The sequence below is a fragment of the Nicotiana tomentosiformis genome, chromosome 3, assembly GCF_000390325.3.
Source record: "Nicotiana tomentosiformis chromosome 3, ASM39032v3, whole genome shotgun sequence".
NCBI classification, from domain to species: Eukaryota; Viridiplantae; Streptophyta; class Magnoliopsida; order Solanales; family Solanaceae; genus Nicotiana; species Nicotiana tomentosiformis.
This window is the reverse complement of record NC_090814.1, coordinates 123,515,079-123,535,651: the sequence shown is the minus strand read 5'-3', so window position 1 is coordinate 123,535,651 and position 20,573 is coordinate 123,515,079. Positions and strand designations below refer to the sequence as shown.

Genomic DNA, 20,573 nt, shown 5'->3' with positions numbered 1-20,573 from the left:
TACGTACATAGAGTTCATTTGACACCCATTATTAAACTAATGGCATGGGGGTAAGAATCATTTTGTCACTTAATAAAAAAGCGAGGCTTATTTTAATGGTTTTTAGGTTAATAAAGTAATGATTAAGAAAGCATTGTAACCTAAACCCCACACACATAATAACAGATGGACAAGCCATGTGGGTTGGGATGAATACGGTAAAAGTACGGCCTGGTGATTTTGTCTGGTTATGCAACAGCCACAGGTAAGAATATTTCTTTGTCCTTTCTAATGAAGATTTATAAATCCCTTAAATCTTGATTAATTAGGATTATATCATAGGGTTAAGTGATTACATTACATAGTCCCGACTATACAATTAAATGAAATATATGGGTGGTTGGGACTAGAATAGGGGTAGTCTTTTCTTCACGTATATAGTTCCAAGTTTTGAATGTTGGGGGCAACATGGCTTAAGAAGTTAAGATGATAGAATGTCACGTGCATTTATCACCATGTTCTTTCGGTATGGCCATCCATCTTTTTCTTCTTAAATCCTCATGCTTGATGCATTAAAGTTAGGGAGTTCGATATGAGTGTGATTTCTTTTTAAGAGTTTGTGACAACAAACCATAATAACATAACCCGTTTAATTTAACAAGTGAGGTCTGAAGAGGACAGTGTACATGTAGATCTTACCCTTAGTGATGGAGCTAAGATTTTCATAAGGGGGTTAAAATATAAAGAAATAAATTCACCAAGAAATCAAGAGGTGTCAATACATAGTATATATACATATTTTATAAAAAATTACCGAACTACATAATGTAATTTTCAGGCAAAGGGGTGTCGGTTGACACCTCTTAATTGACACCCCTTAAGTGCATGTGGCTCCGCCACTACTTATTCTTACCTTAAGAAGGGAAAGAGGTTGTTTCCGATAAACCCTCAGCTCAAAGACAGATGAACAGTAACAATAACAATAATAAGAAACCGAAGCAAAAGAAACAACAGATAGTAATAAAATTTTAAAAGTAAGAAAATACAAGACTAACACTTATACTACTAGTATGGAGAAGAAAAACGTTTGACTACTTATTAACCATCTATTCTAAATTCTCGACCTTCATACATTTCTATCGAGGGTCATATGCTCGGTAAGTTTGGTTGAATAATGTTTTTCCTTCTTCAGTTTAAACTTTTGCAGTTTGGTTTTTCAACTTTTAAGTTTTAGGCTTTCTTTTAGTTTCACTCTAATATTTTAAGTTCTCCTCCCTTATTATAATTACTAATACTTCATAGACCTCAAATTTGACATCTTTATTTTGCACATCCGCTAAATAATTCAAAGTTGTCTATAATTAGTTGCTAACGTGTATTAATTATATTCTAAACCACCAAGCTATATATTCCTGCTTACCAGAATTCTATGAATAAGGACATATATATAGTGAAATATTCTTAAGAAGTGATTCGAAATAATTGAGGCGTATATTTCTTTGAAATCTTGTTAGGACGTCCTAAAAAGAATTAGGTAGACAATAATGACTTAACATAGGTTTTGGCTTAACAAGTTGGTTCGATACAAATAACATTTGGCAAATTAGTAAGCTAAGAAGATGATTACTTGGTTGTAAAATATTAAAATAATGTTGTAGTCGTTGTCACGTAGCTCAAATGTGAATATTGAAGCAACATGGCTGACGATGCACATCACATGTGTGTTTGTTACAACAGGTTCTTAATTATGCAGTAGTCCTAATTTTCAGATGATTATTTATAAAAACATCACTCCAAATCCTTTGGATTTAATTAGATCAAACTGCATCTTTTTAACATTAGATATTAAAATTATATTAGTATATCTTTTAGTCCAAATGTAACAAAAATATTAATTTATGAACATACGTCCGTTAGGATTTGGTTAGTCCTCCTTAATGAAGTCCCACTCCCCCTTTTACCCTATCACAGGAAAGTGGAAACTATGTCATAAATAAAATATATAATGGTCTGAGCATGACGTTAGAGCTGATTTAATAACACTTAACCATCAGATTATATAGAAATCAATGAGTGAGTTTTGTGTTAAGAGCCATCTCCATTGACTAGTAGCTTAGTTATCTTTAGCCAACTCTGCCGGCTAGCATACCGATCCATTCTCGAACTCGGGCCCAATTCAAGCACCTCAATCTTTTTTTCACTTAATTATGAATAATTTATTAATTTATACTTAACATATGTTAAAACATTCTAAGAACACTCCAATATTATAATACAACACTTATAATTCCTAGTAAAGATTTACGATCAAAGGATTTTTTTTTATTTTTTTTAAGAACTAAACAATACAGGAAACATGTGTTTTTTTTTTTGTTGAACATAGGTTCCCTGATTTAAATTTACACTCATAAAATAATACGTTTTAAACGATTAACATTAGCTCCTTAAGTTACATTTAACAGAGAGTTTTACAACACGTAATTTTTTTTTATTTTTTTTTTGGCAACTAACAATTTTTGTATTATTCACCAGTGTAACTATACAAAACCATAGCAAAGCTTATACAAATAGCTATATTAAAAGACAAGACAAAAACCTACACTACAGTTGACAGGCTGATAAGATTAGAATCTGTTTTATGACAAGTAATTTATGACAAGCTACCAGCAATTATAAGCATCAGTAAATTCATTAACTGAGTTCTTTTTGAGAAGGAAAAAAAAATCATTAACTGAGTTGTTGAATCGAGTTTAATGGAATAATGAGTTATCTCTTCACCTTTCGACAACAAATCAGAATTCTCGCAGAAAACAAACAAATATACGAGATTAAACTAACCAGCACATGTAATTTGATTAAGGTCTACATATGAGAGGATATATCTATCATCCATTACAGGCTATAACATTTGGATGCACATATACATATATGTATAGAGTAAGCATGTCTAAGCAGCCAAAACTATTTAGTGAATACATTAAAAAGAAAGTCTACACGTGTTTAATGTAACATTTACGCAATCAAATAGCCTGACTGAAAATGGAACTTACAGGCTACAACAACATTGGCCAACAAATACAAGTTGACGTTACTGTATTTGGAGATTTCTCTGGTTAACTGACCTAGGTGATACAGCTTTGAACTTCCAAAGAGAGCTAGGGGGAAACCTTTTTGCCATATCTCCAAACAAAAATCTGCAAAAGAATCAGTGACAAATCCTGCAGATGTTTCTTGTAAACCCAAATGCAGCTTCGGACGACTCAGCTGGAGATTCGTTGCAAGCTCCAAAATTGAGCTCCCACGACACAACCTGGTCAAAGAATACTTGAACTAGAGTTTTAGGCCCTGGGGGAACAAATACAAGTCTTCAAAGTGAGCACAGGAAGGAGAAGAGTGATGATAAAGCACACATGGCATCAGCTGTGAAGAAATGCAATTTACTAAGAAGTTCTAGCCTTTGTGACTTATGGTTTGACAACCCACCACATTAACCCCGGGGGTGGGTGGGGTGTGGAGGGAGCTTGTGTCCTTGGAATTTCTAGCAAGAGAATGCATTACAAATATAGATAGGTATTGAGACTGATGTCAAAGGCAAAAGAACAGAATGGGATGTCAAGATCTGGGTACTCATAATATTTCGCCAAGTACAAGCATTGGCTAATCTGAGCTATGCAACATATAAATTGTTTTGACGGAGACATAATATCCCATCAGTAAGCAAGGACTAAGAATCCAGTTAGTTTTATATTCCTTTAATTAATATTACTGGATCTACTTATCCAAAAAGGAAAGGAGCAAAATTACTGAATCCTTATGCGCAAAAGCTGTTCCAGAGATTGGAATACAGTCCTAAATTAGTAAGCATTCAGCGATTAAACCAAACAAAATCAATACGCGGGCTACATTATTCCAAGGAGATAAGGTCACGCCATGTTCTGATATCAAATCAACAATAACTATTACTACGACGTAACTATTGCGGTTTATGTCCTGATATCAAATCAACATTAACTACTACAACTACGTAACTACTACTCCTGCTACTACTATTAAGTATGAATCACAGACTAGTTGGGTCAGCTATATGGGTCCTCTAAATACATTATGTTCCATTTACACCATTCCACACCAAAAAACTCATCTTTTAAGACAAAATTAAGGATTCTCAAACATTAAAAGTCCTTTCTATATTCTGCTGACCTACAAATCCTCCAAACAAACTAAAAACGCTCCTTGCAACCATCGAACCTAATATAACAGAAGCAACACGACCAAGTCTTAATCACAATTAGTTGACATCACTTTTATGTATCTTTTAAGTTTAATCGTGTTATGTTCTTAGTTATAGATTCCAAGAGATTGTAGGTTTTCTAAAACACTTCTCTCCATGTTATTTTAGGTCTAACGTGTCCTCTTTTAACACTTCCTATCATTATCGTGTCACATTACCAGATTATCCCAATTGACCATCCACTTTATCCTCTATGTGCTACTTATAATACAATATGACGTGATCATTTCCACTACTTTATCCTGATACAAACCAAAAGGGCAAAATCTCCAATGTAATCAAAATAAAATAAATACAAGTATATAACTTAGTAGTATAAAATAAAGCTACAAGACTATTGCAATTGAGCTACGGCAAGAATAGACAGAGGTATAAGTATTTTATTCACCTCAAGTGTGGCTTTCATAAGGCTAAGAACACCCTATTTATAGTACGTATAGGTACACCCAAAATTACAAGAATTAACTTGATTAAGTTCAAGTTTGAGGAGATTATGGAAATAAACTTAAAGATTTGTGCTAATAACGTACTATGAAATATAGCTACAATTATTATTAATTATAAAATAAAGCCACAAGACTACTGCTATTGAGACATATCAAGAATAGATAGATGTAGAAGTATTACTTCAAGTGTGCCTTCCACAAGGCTAAAACACCCTATCTATAAAGTGCAAAGTCTACCCCAAAGTTACAAGAATTAACAAGATCATTTAATAGGTACATGTAAACAAAAGTTTCATAGAATGGACAGTGTATTTGTAACACTTACTATCTCCAGTCGTACAATAAGCCTTGTTCTTTATCTGCATAAGAATTATCAACAAATGACTTAGCATACAACTTCGACTACTACCCAATTATGGTATTTAAAATCACAATGACAAAAGGTTAGAGAAGAAAAGAGCATCGTGATTACCTACTATAGTCACAATAGTCTTCCAAATAGAACCCCACCAAAGACAAAAGCACCAAACCATTTGTTGGACACAAATCTACATACAAAGTACAATAGATTCAAAAAGTAAGAATCTAAAAGACCAAACATTATCAGTGACATGAATCAATTCATAGATACATTGAACTGATTTGGGTGCTATAATACTGTATTTCTAAGGATGAATTGCTTTTGATACTTTCATGTCCAAGGAAGCAGACAAATAGAAGTAATCCAGTTGACCAATGACCATATATTCACAGTAACTAAAATGTAAGCATGTCTCTAATTACTATTCTATACACACTTTCTGTTGCAATCTGCACGAGATGATAGGTCAACGGTCCAAATTTGCCAAGCCAACTGGCCAGAAGCAGCTGTCAGAAATGCATAGTATGGCCATCCTGTTAAAAAAAAAAGAGAAGAATAAATTAAACTAAAACAAAATATGGGAAATAAGTAACAAGGAAAATGTTTGTCACAAACTGATTGGAGAGAACACATACCAATATCGGCATTAATTCCGGAAAGAGCAAGACTGCTGATGCATGCTAATCCAAAACCACTGATCCATTCTTTTGTGGAATCCCCAAATCTCAAGGCTGTAGACTTGACACCCACTTTGAGATCGTCTTCTTTATCCTGAATGAACATTCACCAACATATTGACAAGAGCTGGTTTCACATAAATTGGAAAACTTCTAAGTGTCTCAGACTAGTTTAATGGGGAACACAAATCTTAGATTGGTGCATCTGCTATATAAATAAACATGCACATATATGCCAGATGCTATGAGGGATTCAATTGTAGCAGAAGGCAATTATGATACTACGAACCTGAGTCTAAAAGGCCTAATTAACGTGGGTCCTTTTTTTCATTTAGATATTTCTGGAAGCCAAATTTTTTATTGGCAAAGGCCGGTTTTCATGTCAATATTACCTAATACATGGTGCAGGCATAAGATCGTCCAGCAAATATAAAATGTAATCTGATACCAATAGCCTTTTCCCCAGATAACAACATTATAGTAGTACTTAAAGAAGATTCAAACTAGGATGCAGCAGCTCCCTCAATTCCAATTTATCAGACACTTTTACCATTTGAAATGCCATAAAATGTTTGATACCATCCTGTTAGTAACATTATTTTTCAATTAAGCAACAATTTTATTGATTTGGGAAAAACAAACTCCCATATATAAGTAGTATACCAAAAGTAGTATATCAAAAAAGAATATGATTTCTGCAAAAGACACCCAATCTCCATTAGTAATATTACTCTATACCACATTAACACTTTTAAATTAATTTAACTATTCATAATCCACACTTTGTCGATATATTTGTCCATCATACTACCTTTTTAAGTGTTACTTCAAATTCCATGCAGGCTTGCACTATCAGTATAAATTATAATACACATGTCAAGTAATATCTTAAACTCCATTTCCAATTAAACGCTGCCATATAAGATGGAATCGAGGGAGAATTTTGTTAATCCAGAATTTTCCTATAAGATCCTTATTTTTACCTTCTCAAAAAAAATCCTATAAGATCCAATACTAATCAGATGAACCCAAAAAATATAATCCTCCAAAACGAAAACCACTAAAGAGAAGCAAATGGGACTTATGGGAACCAAATCTCTCTCTCCCTCTCTTTCATATATATATATATACCGGTATCTATAAACGTGCGTTGCACGTTAATAATGGTACATGATGGTTTAAATATTTATTTATATGAAGGAACAATAAAATTTAATTAATGAGAGAAATTTTATATATAATACTACAACAATCATCTAAATGCCGAAAAATATTGTTACATTAGCATAATACGTGAATTCAAAATGAAAGGGCATCATCAGAACTTACATAAATGATCAATTTTAGTCATGTTAAGTAGATAATTATGTATTGTAGTTAAAGGTATCTAATGTGATGGTATCTTACCGAACATTTCTTTATAGAATGTGTTTTTTTTGTATATGTTTCCTTATAATACTTTGGTTATTCTGCCATAACCAGAACTCTTGTTGTCGATATTGATATCTCTCTTGAAAGTGCAACATATAGTTATTCGCGTAAGAAAATATATTGTGGTAAAAATAGTCCAATATTTAGGATGTTTGTCCTTGTTTTTATTTATTATAACTACAAAATATAAACATACTGAAAATTATTTTCACACAAATTTAGAAGGATATTCTTTAGTTTCGGAAGACGAAAGTTGAATTCCGGGTTAAACACATACTTAGAAACACATTGATCAGTATCATAAGTTCTGCATATATGACGTTATTGTCGAAACTTCTATATACCGTATGTGTACTATTACATAAGTTATTCAGCAGATCTAAGTTTTCAGTAACATGACGGGCATATTTTTCTTCAAAATCAACCTATATGCAATGGAAGATCAATTTTAACTTAGTCTATTATATATATGGAGAAATAATGAACTTGACAACAAACATGTACGGTAGAAGGCTATTTGGTATTAAAGTATTTAAGTATTTTCTTGGCAGTAATTGTTGGTATCATCTTGTACTGAGTCAAAACTGAAAAATATTTTGATTTTACCATAAAACTTAGCAATCAACCTTTTATTTAGTTGATCAACAAATTCATTTTTGCTAGCTAAGATAGCTCTTTAACTTCAATCATGTAATTCTCATAAATTGTGGTTTAATCCAATGATGAAAATATTCTCCTTATTAAATGCACTACTATTACGATTGGGGTTGATAACCAAGTGTTCTAGAAAGAACCAAATCATATTTTATTGGATGCTCTTCTTCGTTTCTGACAAGAAGCAAGAAGTCACTGAATGTTGAATTTGTTCTTATTTTTATATTTCTAGAGCAAAAAATAAGTTATTACAACTATGTTCTTTCCCTATGAATTCTTCTGTTTAATATTTTAGGGCTATTTTTGGTTTATCAATATTATATTCGTGCTTTTATAATAATATAGGCTCTCTTGTTTCTAAATGAATTTGAACAATATGATACGTTTTCAAATTAAATTAGTAATAGGAATTTTTTTTAAAGTATATATCATAAAAGTTATAGAATTACATGGCTAAAAATATGTCCATATCCCGAAAGTAATTATACTAATAGAAAATCTAACATGTTCCTAAAGGTATTAGGTTTACATGCTAACATATAGTATTATATATCTATGCCCGAACATAATTATACTAATGGGATTTCTAAAGGTAATCATGTAGGTTTTCTAACGTGTAATATTATGTCCTAAAACTAATAGGATTACAAGGCTAATGTCTAGAATTCCGGTTATGTCCTTTTTATTGTGAGTTATTATGCTTTAGATGATTGTTGTATTATTATATATAAAATTCTCTCATTAATTAAATTTTATTGTTCATTCATATAAATAAATATTTAAACCATCATGTGTCATTATAAAAGTGGGAACCCCAAAAGTTAAAAGTTAAATTACTATAATAACCTTCTAAATAATTGAAATGTACCTTATTTAATTATTTAATAATATTTAAATAAAAGAAAGTGACTTTTGGACATTTACGAAACGTCTTGTTAAGGAGACTCCTGGACTTTTCATAAGCAGAGTGTGCTGACATTGCGTAGTGTAAATTTTATTCTGTATATATGAATTTCAGTAGCAACAAACATTGAAATTCTTTTTTTTTAAAAATAAAAAGAATAAAATCTAATTCCTAAAGGTAATCATATATGATTCCTAACATATAGTATTATGTCCTAAAACTAATAGGATTACAATGCTAATGTCTAGAATTCCGATTATATCATTTTATTGTGCGTTATTATGCTTAATATTAAAAGGTTATTTTTGTAATCCAACATTTTATTCATGCTTTTATAATAATAAAGATATATTATATATGTATGTATGTATGTATATAGATAAAAACCCAATCTCTCTGCATCTGACACCCAAATTACATGATTAAAGCTGCCTTACAGTCATAGACAGATGCTAATAACATGCAGAAAAAGGGTCACAATTTGACTGTTAAAATCTATCAAGTGGGTGAGCAATCTGAAAAAGACATGATGTGAGGCAGCAAGGGTGTAGTTGTGAGCTTGTGACAGGAAACTGAATCTTTCTGGATAGGGTTACAGGAAGTCCTTAAGCAAGATATACTCGAGCACGAGGCAATAGTGTGCATGTACAGGAGACCAAGTTTCTAAGGTGCAAAGGCAATATACTGAAGTAAAACGTTTTTGATTTGTTATATTTATGTGAAATTGTCTTCTGCTAAACGTTTCAAACTCAAATTAGTATAATATGCAGTCATATTTCAAATGATTAATATGTACCTGATGTGCATATATTGTGTCATACACGAGCGTCCAAAACACCCCAGAGGCGTACAGTGGAAGCACTACTGCAGGATCAATACTTCCTTTAATAGCAGCCCAACCTAACAAAGCTCCCCAGTTGAAAGTTAGACCAAGATAGGCTTGAGGCTGCACCAACAGATATAGACATCACCCATTCTAACCAAACTGTTGGGAAAGATCCACAGGAGCTGAGAAGAGAAATTCCTTTGGGGTTGGGGGCAGTGAGAGTGAGGGAGACGGTACACATATACTGATTTGAGAAAAGCAACGCGGACATTAGGATACATTACCCAAAAAGTAAACCTCTTCATGAGGGGGTATGAGAAGACCAGCAACAGGGATGAAGCACCCAAAATGCGGCTGCAGCAAGAGAGATGAATCATTAGAAATGTGAAACGTCATATAAAGCAAGAAATGCTTTCTACATCGAAATGCAAGAAAGAGATCAAAGATACTCATAAATACCCAGTTCTCCAAATCGTGGCAAATTAGAAAATAAACCCGAAGTGATTATTTTAGCAGAATATGGGACAAACCATATATAATTCAAAAGGGGACTCCGACAAATGCCCTGTCTTTAGTCCCAAATGTCAGCAACTTGCAAGAATTACTACACATTCCATACCTAGATTTTACCAAAGCAAAACTGTGATATTATTCTTATTAATTGAATGAAGTAAAGCCCCGGAACTGAAATTTTTTGGTTGGGGGAGAGGTCTTGGAAATGTTGCCTGATGTGAGAAAGTGGAAAAAAGAAGAGAATTGTAAACCTATGTGTTCATTACATATTGTCATAAATAGTTTAAGATCTTTTCAATAGACACACTGGTCCTTCTTCTAAGGAGAAATGGTTTCCACGTCATCAGACTCAACAAATTTATACTGCGTAATGCTCTAAAGTTTTAATAAGCATTTTTCCACTTACTCAACAATATCCATAGGGTGACTAAAGAAATGGACATCCAGCAAGAAAGCATTCATCAGAATCGCAAAGTATCATTCTATCATATAAACTTTTTTGTGTTTTGACAAGATCAGGATCATTCAGTTTCAGAGTCCTGTTTTTGGCAAAAAAAGCATGGCTCTTGCAAACTTCAGCAATGGCAAGATGAAAATATTTAAGCTGACTCCAAACATATGAAGAAAATTTCACTGACTTCTCTATAAAGTATAAACCATGAGACGAAAGCAGATCATATAAAACTCTTCTATGAGAACAGATAGCCATTGAATGGGTTCAGTTAATAAACTAGAATGAACCAATTAATTAAAACACTCTCAAACAGATTAAGCAAAATGCTTTCTGTGCAAAGGAAACCTGAGAAAGAACAGAATCATGTCAAGAAAAAAAGACACAAACCTAAAATTGTTTAATTGCAAGAGAATCCCAAGACCTAGTAGCAACTGGAAGCCAAGGAAACAGAGCCCTTGAAAGGGTGTCAATACACCACTCGCGACTGGCCTCGACCTTGTTCTTTCCACCTGCACTGCATGAAAGCTCGCAAATGTACTAAAAGCAGAAGAAAAAACTGATGTTACAAGCAAAAGGCCAAAGTCAACCAGCTTTCGGAAGGATGGTACAAGAAAGGATTATATTGGTGATGATAGGGAGAGGAATCAGGGAAGAAACAAATGCAAGGTACTCCGATCAATATCAGTCTCAATGACTTTTTAACTATGAACTCCTAGTTGATACTAAAAGGAACTAGAAATGATTATGTATGAGAACAAGAGAGAGAAAAATAAAACAGACATAGGGTATCAACTTCAAAATTCGATGGTTAAACCAACACATTGCTACCCAACTGAAGCAGTAAAGGAACTAATTATAGCAGCCCCCATCTTGCAATGAAACACCATAATATCAAGGGTAAGAGTACACCTATTTTTTCTTCCCATTAATTCCCCCTATCTCTCACCTAGCGACCAAGACAACGGAGAAGGAGGTAGCAGGCAGCATCACCTTCATTCAATATCCAACATCCTCATCCTAAAGTAGCAGAAGCATTCTAGATATCAAGTCAGAAAATTGATTCTCTTTTTGTTCCCCCTCACTATTATCTTAGAGGACTGAGAAAAAGAGCACATCTTCTTATCAAGTGTTGAGCTTATGATTTTCCCTTTTTAATGGAACTAACAAATTATTCTAAAACACTACTTGGAGTTACCAAGTCAATAATCCAAATAAAAAATGAGCAATAAATAATTTTTTTCTTTGGGAATATGTAAGTGTAATTCGACTTAAAGAACTATACAAAATCCTACTAACGCTAAAAGGGAAACCCAATCACCTTAGTGTCAATATCTCGATCAAGAAGATCGTTAACTGTACAACCAGCACCTCGCAAAAGCAAAGCCCCGCAACCAAATAGCGTCATCATTTTCACATCAGGAAGGCTCCCTGGCGTAGCAGCCAAAGCAATCGACCTACACATAAATCCTTAAAAGTTAAGAATTATAACAAACACACAAGCACAGGGATATAGAGTAATTGAAATAGAGGGGGGGAGAAAATGGAGTTACCACATGCAGGGCCAAGCGAGTAACCAAGTGCCAATAGGCTTATCAAGTCGGGCAAGATGAGCATAGGGTCTAATTCTTTGGGGCAAATACGTATCAATCCAAGAATGCTTTTGTTGCTCATTCTTCTTCTCTTCTTCTGAATTAGCAAAGGTTGAAAAGTGAAGAACTTGACGGTACCCTAAAAGTTCAATTCTTGAAGAATGTGGAGAGTAATAATATGTCAACGATTTCTTCAAATTGGAGTTGGGTATATAATGATCAGAAGAAGAAGATTGAAAGGGGTTAATTAACAGAGAATGAGGATCAGTTGGGCTAGGGTTTGTTTGATCGCGGGAAGAGTAGAGGGCAGCGACAGAGGGGCGAGGGTGCCATTGGAAGACACGGGAAGTTCGAGAAAGACGGCGGTACAATGCCATTTTTGAGCTCAAATGTGGGTACTAGAAGTTTAAAGGACGGTCCTAGGTTGTTTGTTCCTTTTGGACAGCAGTTTGTTCTTCAGAATTGTTAATTCTCGCAACAATCCAAAATTTTATATAGTGTTATGAAAATAATTATATTGTGTATGTCCATGTATTACTTCGCTATAGATAAATTTAGTATTATGTTGAAGTTTATCTACAAGCAGCTGATGCAGGCAGTTTGCAAGCTTACAAGCAGCTAAAAAAAAGACTTGCAGCTTCTTCCTGAAAAACCTCGAAGCTACTTCATTTCTTCTATAAATAGAGGAGTTTTCAGTTCATTATGTACATAAGTTTGAAGTTTGAATAATATATCAGTTTCTCTCTATACTTGTCTTTACTTTACCGTTTTTATTTTATAACACGTTATCATCACGAGACTCTGTCATCTCGAGAAAATACTTTGAAAGTATCAGAGGTACGAACTTTCTTTTTCTAAATAATGTCAAATCTTTCTAAATTTGAGTTTGTAGCTCTGGATATATCGGGCAAAAGGTACATGTCTTGGGTGCTTGATGCCGAAATTCATCTTGATGCGATGGGTCTGGCAGATACCATCAAAGATAAAAATTAGGCATCAAACCAAGACGGTGCCAAAGCAATGATATTCCTACGCCATCACCTTGATGAGGGCCTAAAAATGGAATATCTTACTGTTATAGATCCAATCATACTGTGAAATAATTTGAAAGATAGATATGACCACCTGAAGTTGGTCGTTCTTCCACAGGCACGTTATGATTGGACTCATCTAAGGCTACAAGATTTTAAATCTATCAATGAGTATAATTGTGCTATGTTCAGAATTATTTCCCAATTGAAACTATGTGGTGACAATATTACTAATCATGATATGTTGGAGAAAACTTTCACCACTTTTCATGCCTCGAATATGCTCCTGCGGCAGCAATATCGAGAGATGGGATTCAAAAAGTATTCTGAACTTATCTCACATGTTCTTGTAGCCGAGTAACATAATGGGCTATTAATAAAAAACCATGAAAGCCGAAAGTCGACCTACTGGTTCTTGTCCATTCCCTGAAGTGAATGAGACGAACTTCCACCAAGCTAAGCGTGGAAGAGGGCGTGGCCCGAGTCATGGTCATAGCCGTGTCGGGGAGGAAACTCTAATCGTGGTAATAACAATGCACCAAAGAACCCTCCTCACCACCAGCAGTGGAAAAGGAAGGAACAAAAGCATGAAGCGGTGCAAGCAGCAAAGCCAGAAAATGCATGCTATAGATGTGGAGGAAAATGGCACTGGTCACGTACATGTCGTACGCCAAAGTACCTGGTTGAGCTGTATCAAGCCTCCCTGAAGAAGACAGAGAAAAATGTTGAAGCAAATTTTATTTCTCAAGATAATTTAGACTTCATGCATTTGGATGTAGTTGATTACTTTGCACTTCCAGAAGGAGAAATAAGTCATGTGATCGGTGATGAATCTATAGAGATGTAAATATTTTAATTTTCGTTGTTTGTAGTAAACAGTATAGTTATGTAATAGTTGTATATAAATAAAAGTTATGCTTTGATAATGATGTTTACTATCATATTTATTTTGTTTATGTCATTTTGAAGAATATGGATAATCTTCAAATTATGTTTGGATCAAAGACCAATCATGAAGATATATGTGTAATTGATAGTGGAACAACTCATGTCATATTCAAAGATCAAAAATACTTTTCTTATTTGCATAAGGAAAAAGCAAATGTTTCTACAATTTCTGGTAATATAAGTTTGATTGAAGGCTCCGGAAGAGCTACTGTATTTATGTCTAAGGGAACAAAACTTATTATAGACAATGCATTATTCTCCTCCAAGTCTCGAAGAAACTTGTTGAGTTTTATGGATATCCGCCGAAATGGGTATCATGTTGAGACGATAGATGAAATGAACATGGAATATCTTTGCATTACAAAGAATATTTCTGGCCAGAAATGCATTGTAGAAAAGTTACCAACTCTATCTTCTGGCTTATACTATTCAAAAATTAGTACAGTTGAAGCACACTCTATCGTAAACCAGAAGTTTGCGGATTCAAATATTTTTGTTCTTTGGCATGGCCGTTTGGGCCATCCTGGATCAATAATGATGAGACGAATTACTGAAAATTCGAGTGAGCATCCATTAAAGAACCTGAAGATTCTTACAAATAATGAATTTTCTTGTGATACTTGTTATCAAGGCAAAATGATCACTAGACCATCACCAATGAAGGTTGGCATTGAATCCCCTGCCTTTTTAGAACGTATACATGGGGATATATGTGGATTTATTCACCCACCAAGTGGGTTGTTTAGATATTTTATGATACTAATAGATGCATCTTCAAGATAGTCTCATGTGTGCCTACTATCATCTCGCAACCTGGCGTTTGCAAAGCTATTAGCCCAAATAATTCGATTAAGGGAACAATTCCCAGATTGTCCTATAAAGGCTATTCGCTTTGATAATGCTGGAGAATTCTCATCTCAAGCTTTTGATGATTACTGTCTATCAGTTGGGATAAAAGTTGAACATCCTGTAGCTTATGTTCATACTCAAAATGGCCTTGCAGGGTCATTTATTAAACGCCTGCAATTGATAGCAAGACCACTACTTATGAAAACACAACTGCCCACTGCTGTTTGGGGTCATGCTATCTTGCATGCAACATCACTTATCCATCTCAGACCGACACATTATAATAAATATTCTCCCTCACAATTGGTTTTTGGTCATGAACCAAATATTGCCCATCTACGAATTTTTGGATGTGCTGTATATGTGCCAGTAGCACCACCACAACGCAGTAAGATGGGCCCCAAAGAAGGTTAGGAATATATATTGGGTTTGAATCACCCTCTATTATTCGCTATCTTGAACCATTGACGGGAGATTTATTTACTGCTCGATTTGCAGATTGTCGCTTTGATGAAACAAATTTCCCATAATTAGGGGGAGAGAAAAAGGAAATCAAAAGAAAAATTGTGTGAAAAATTTCATCATTATCTCACTTTGATCCATATACCCCTATATGTAATCAGGAGGTCCAGAAGATTATCCATTTACAAAATATAGCAAATCAACTGCCAGACGCATTTACTGATTTGAAAAGGATAACTAAGTCGCATATCCCTACAGAGAATGTGCCTATCCGAATTGATGTCCCAACAGGACCATCTACTAGCATGAAAGCTAGTGAACCTAAAGCACACCTGAAGCGTGGTAGCCCTTTGGTTTCTAAGGATCGAAATCCTAGAAAAAGAAAATCGACAAATGATCAAAATGATATTATGAAGGGATCTCCTGAAGAGACCCAAGATCTGATTAGTTCTGAGATTCCTGAAGAAATCAATGAACCCGAGACTCAAGTGAGTGAGGAACTTTTAATAAGTTCTACTGGTGACAGGGTTAATTTAAATCGATCTGAAATAGTGGTGGATAATATTTTTGCATATAATATTGCACTTAACATTATGCAAGATAGTGAGAATCTTGAACCCCGATCTGTCGAAGAATGTCGACAAAGATCTGATTGGCCAAAATGGCAATAGTCAATTCAATCGGAATTAAAGTCACTTGCTAAAAGAGAGGTCTTTGGACCAGTAGTCCAAACACCTGCTGGTATAAATCCAGTTGGTCATAAATGGGTTTTTGTGCAAAAAAGGAATGATAAAAATGAAGTTGAAAGATACAAGGCTCGCCTTGTTGCACAAAGATTCTCACAACGACCTGGAGTCGATTATGAAGAAACATATTCACCCGTTATGGATGCCATAACATTTCGATATCTCATTAGTTTAGCCTTACATGAAAGGCTTGAAATACATCTAATGGATGTGGTTACAGCTTATCTGTATGGGTCACTTGATAATGGAATTTACATAAAAATTCCTGAAGGATTTAAAATGCCTGAAGCATATTCAAAATCTCGGGAAATGTACTCAATCAGATTACAAAGATCTTTGTACGGTTTAAATCAATTTGGGCGTATGTGGTATAATCGCCTCAGTGAATATTTGCTGAAATAGGGTTACATAAATGATGTTATTTGTCCATACATTTTTATAAAGAAAATGACTTTAGAATTTGTTATACTTGCTGTTTATGTTGATGACATAAATCTTGTTGGAACTTCAGAAGAGCTCCAAAAGGCAATTGAATATCTTAAGAAATAATTTGAGATGAAAGATCTTGGAAAGACAAAACTTTGTATTGGTCTGCAAATTGAACATTTAGTAGACGGGATCTTTATCCATCAATCTGCCTATACAGAAAGGGTCTTAAAACGCTTTTACATGGACAAAGTGCACCCATTGAGTACACCAATAGTTGTTCGATCACTTGAAGTGAATAAAGATTTGTTCCGACCTCCAGAAGAGGATGAGGAACTCCTTGGTCCCGAAGTACCCTATCTCAGTGCAATTGGTGCACTAATGTATCTTGTTAATGCTACAAGGCCTGACATAGCATTTTCTGTTAATTTACTAGCAATATATAGTTCTTCTCCTACACGGAGATATTGGAACGGGATTAAGCATATATTACGATATTTAAAGGAAACTCTTGATATGGTTTTGTCTCATGCTAACAAAGATAGTGCAGATCTTGTTGGTTATGCAGATGTAGGTTATTTATCTGATCCCCATAAAGTTAAATCTCAAACCGGGTACGTTTTTACATGTGGAGGTATTATCATATCGTGGCGTTCCACAAAGCAATCTATTGTTGCTACTTCTTCAAATCATGCTGAAATAATAGCTATTCATGAAGCAAGTAGGGAATGCGTATGGTTGAGATCAATAATTCATTTTATTCGAGAAAAATATGGTTTGGAATGTGAGAAAAGACCCACAATTTTATACGAAGACAATATTGCATGCATAGCCCAATTGAAGGGAGGATTTATAAAAGGAGATAGAACGAAGCACATTTCACCAAAATTATTCTACACACACGATTTTCAGAAAAATGGTGACATTGATGTGCAACTAATCCGTTCAAGTGACAATCTGGCAGATTTATTCACTAAATCTTTACCAACTTCAACTTTTGAGAAGATGGTATACAAGATTGGAATACAGAGACTTAAATATTTGAAACAAGGTTTTCATTAGGGGGAGTAAAATACGCGATGTACTCTTTTTTCCTTACTAATTTTTTTTCTCATAGGGTTTTCCTTATAAGGCTTTTAATGAGGCAGCTAGCAATGCGTATTACTAAATATGTGTACTCTTTTTCCTTCACTAGGATTTTGTTTTCACAGAATTTTTTCCTAGTAAAGTTTTAATGAGGTACATTATCTTTTAATGAACATCCAAGGAGGAGTGTTATAAAAATAATTATATTATGGATGTCCATTTATTACTCTACTATAGATAATTTTCTTGAAGAAGATTATCCATTTAGTACTCTGTTGAAGTTTATCTACAAGCAGCTGATGCATGCAGGTTGCAAGCAGCTCAATGAAATGATTTGCAGCAGCTTCTTATTAAACAGGCAGGTTGCAAGCAGTTCATGCAGACAGCTTAGAAGCAGCTAAAGAAAAGCCTTGCAGCTGCTTCCTGAAAAGCCTCGCAGCTACTTCCTTTCTTCTATAAATAGAGGAGTTTTCAGTTCATTATGTACATAAGTTTGAAGTTTGAATAATATATCAGTTTCTCTCTATACTTGTCTTTACTTTACCGTCTTTATTTTAAAACACATCGTTGTTTTTGAAAATAGTCATTTTCCTCAATGTAGTTAATCTGTTTCAAATAAAAAAATAGTAAAACTAATTTTAACTGAGTAAAAAATGAATTTACAACTCGTTGGTTAAGGCCTATATTGAATAGGTACAAGGGCGGCTCAAGCACACGTATAACTTAAAGACAAAGTATAATGTGAGATCTAAATTTTGAAACACAAATATGATATATATTTTTATTTGAGCTATATTTTTCTAGATTTTCGAGAGTCAAAGTTGTTAACAACTTTTTTATAATCGATTTTCTCTAATAATTACTTTTCAATTGATTATATAGCCAACTCATTTAATCTTTTTTGAGACATTGTTGATCTTAGGTAAGGTTTTATCAATTATAATTTGAACTGCTATCGGAAAACTCTACTTTTATACTAAAAATACTATTTTTAAAAAAATACCTATAGACTTATTATTTCTAAAAACTTGGGACCCCTCAAATTTGGGGTCCTAAGTACTTGTGCTAACGTTAGAGGTGGCCCAGAATAAGTATCTAGAAGGTATGTATACGAATTTATTTTGGAAAATAGATTCAATAAGTATTTTTATAAAAATTATTTATCATACCGATCTTAAGTTGAACGAAGACTAATCCGTCCAATATAACATGATCACTTTTTTCCGTCAATTACAAGATCACTAACTATGTTTGTTTACCCTTAAAATTGGATAACAATTAAACTTATAATGTGGTTCTAAGGATACGTGATTTCACTTAATACCAATTGATAAGTATGAAGATTAATAACAGAAATGAACTATAAAGTAAAGCAAACCAGTGTTAGAATAGAACTCAGCCCTCGAGTTTGGATACCCTCGAACTGGTTGATGTAAGAACAATTAAAATATAACAAGCTGATGAAAAATAGTATAAACGAGAAAGAGAATTATATTGCTTTGATCTCTATGAACAATGTCCCTTACCGATGATTAGACCCCCTTTAAATAGTAGAGGAATTCCACTTATGGTATAATTCTAATTACAGAAAGAAATCCCATGATTAGCTAATTAACCATTTCTGATTTAATCCATTCCGAGATTTACGCCATGATCCTCGACCAGTCATGGATATCTCGCCTTTCTGTTAGTGTGCTATCTTCGATCTTGCTCGATGTCTGTCTCATTTGGCTTCGATCGCTACTAGCCTCGATCTCGACAGGTACCTCGATTTTGAACTTGGTACCTTATCCTCGTGATTTAGTCTATTTCGTTATGAGGCCATCCTTCGATGCAACCTCTCGGTCTTAGTCAAATAGTAAAATCGGATGGGGGCCGGTTTTAACCGTATACAAATAGTCCCCTCATTTTTTGGAGTGAAATGACAAGAAACGAATTGAGCCTTCGATTTTCTACCTCGACCTGTCATGACATCATCCTCGTGACATAAGCGACGGGAGTGACCGAAATATCCCGTCGGTACAGTTCCCCAAGTCATTAATGAGTGTCAGTTGGTGTTCGACCACTAGTGCTTTTGAACTGTCGCCGTGAATCCAATAAATAGACCCCTTCCTCATTGATTCAAACTTTACTTTCACTTCCTTCTAATCTCCAAAGCTTTTACATCTCTTAAGTTCTTTCATTTTACAAATCTTCAGGTTTTGCTGTTAATCCTTTCTCAAACGTCAAGTCATATTATCTTCCTCTTCTTCAAACTTACACAAAAATGGCAAAAACATCAAAAACGGTACCACAAAAAGAAGCTGCTTCATCTTCTCAACTGGCCGGCAGGAAAACGCCGGTGGAACCCCGTCTTGAGCAATGCATTCCTGGGGGTGCGCGTTAAACTCCGATTTCAAGACCAATAAAGCCTCATTGATTCCTGGTCAATGTGAGCCAGTGTTGAGGTATATATGTTCGATAACTGAGGGATACCTTAAGCAGGTACTTCCAACCTAATCCCAGCCGAGAAGATGCCATTTCTTGAGAAATGGAACATGAATCGTAAGTACCGTCTCACTGTTAGCTTCCATGTATTATTTGTTCCTTTGTCTTTTCTTATTGATGTCTTTTTCCATGATGTAGCGGTCGCTTGGATGCCCCGTGCGATTCCTGACCTCGAGAGTTATGTTCGGAACCTGGCCTCGACCTCTACATATGCCGAGCGCTCATGGCGCGATTTAGCAAAGGGCCGATGGGAGGCCAAGAATCATGGTAAGCCCACATTTTGTGTATTTAATGATTTGATTAAGATGCCCTTCTTCTACTTATTCAATTTTATCGTGTACAGACATGGGCAAGGATGCAGTCTTGAGCCCCCCGTCTGGTGAGGAGGAGACTTCGACCCCGGTTCCGAAGCC

The 20,573-nt window shown here is 34.6% G+C and overlaps 1 protein-coding gene across 1 annotated transcript; it reads right to left on the bottom strand.

Moving 5' to 3' along the window:
• Positions 1-2,800: 2,800 nt before the first annotated feature.
• On the bottom strand, positions 2,801-12,578 carry LOC104090133 (4-hydroxybenzoate geranyltransferase 2). The gene is made up of 10 exons (XM_009595186.4): positions 12,087-12,578; positions 11,855-11,990; positions 10,924-11,045; positions 9,854-9,923; positions 9,540-9,689; positions 5,713-5,848; positions 5,514-5,610; positions 5,189-5,264; positions 5,042-5,075; positions 2,801-3,324 (listed from the first exon to the last, which is right to left on the bottom strand). The coding sequence occupies exons 1-8, from the start codon at positions 12,500-12,502 to the stop codon at positions 5,198-5,200; spliced, it is 1,194 nt and encodes a 397-aa protein (XP_009593481.1). The 5' UTR covers positions 12,503-12,578; the 3' UTR covers positions 2,801-3,324; positions 5,042-5,075; positions 5,189-5,197.
• Positions 12,579-20,573: the final 7,995 nt, after the last annotated feature.

Excerpts from the sequence above, each read along its gene's own strand:
- LOC104090133 (XM_009595186.4), bottom strand. The coding sequence starts at position 12,502 with ATGGCATTGTACCGCCGTCTTTCTCGAACTTCCCGTGTCTTCCAATGG. Across the intron at positions 11,991-12,086 it reads CTCGCTTGGCCCTGCATGTG|GTCGATTGCTTTGGCTGCTA; the intron begins GTAACTCCATTT and ends ATTTATGTGTAG. Across the intron at positions 5,265-5,513 it reads CGTGCAGATTGCAACAGAAA|ATTTGTGTCCAACAAATGGT; the intron begins GTGTGTATAGAA and ends CTTTGTATGTAG.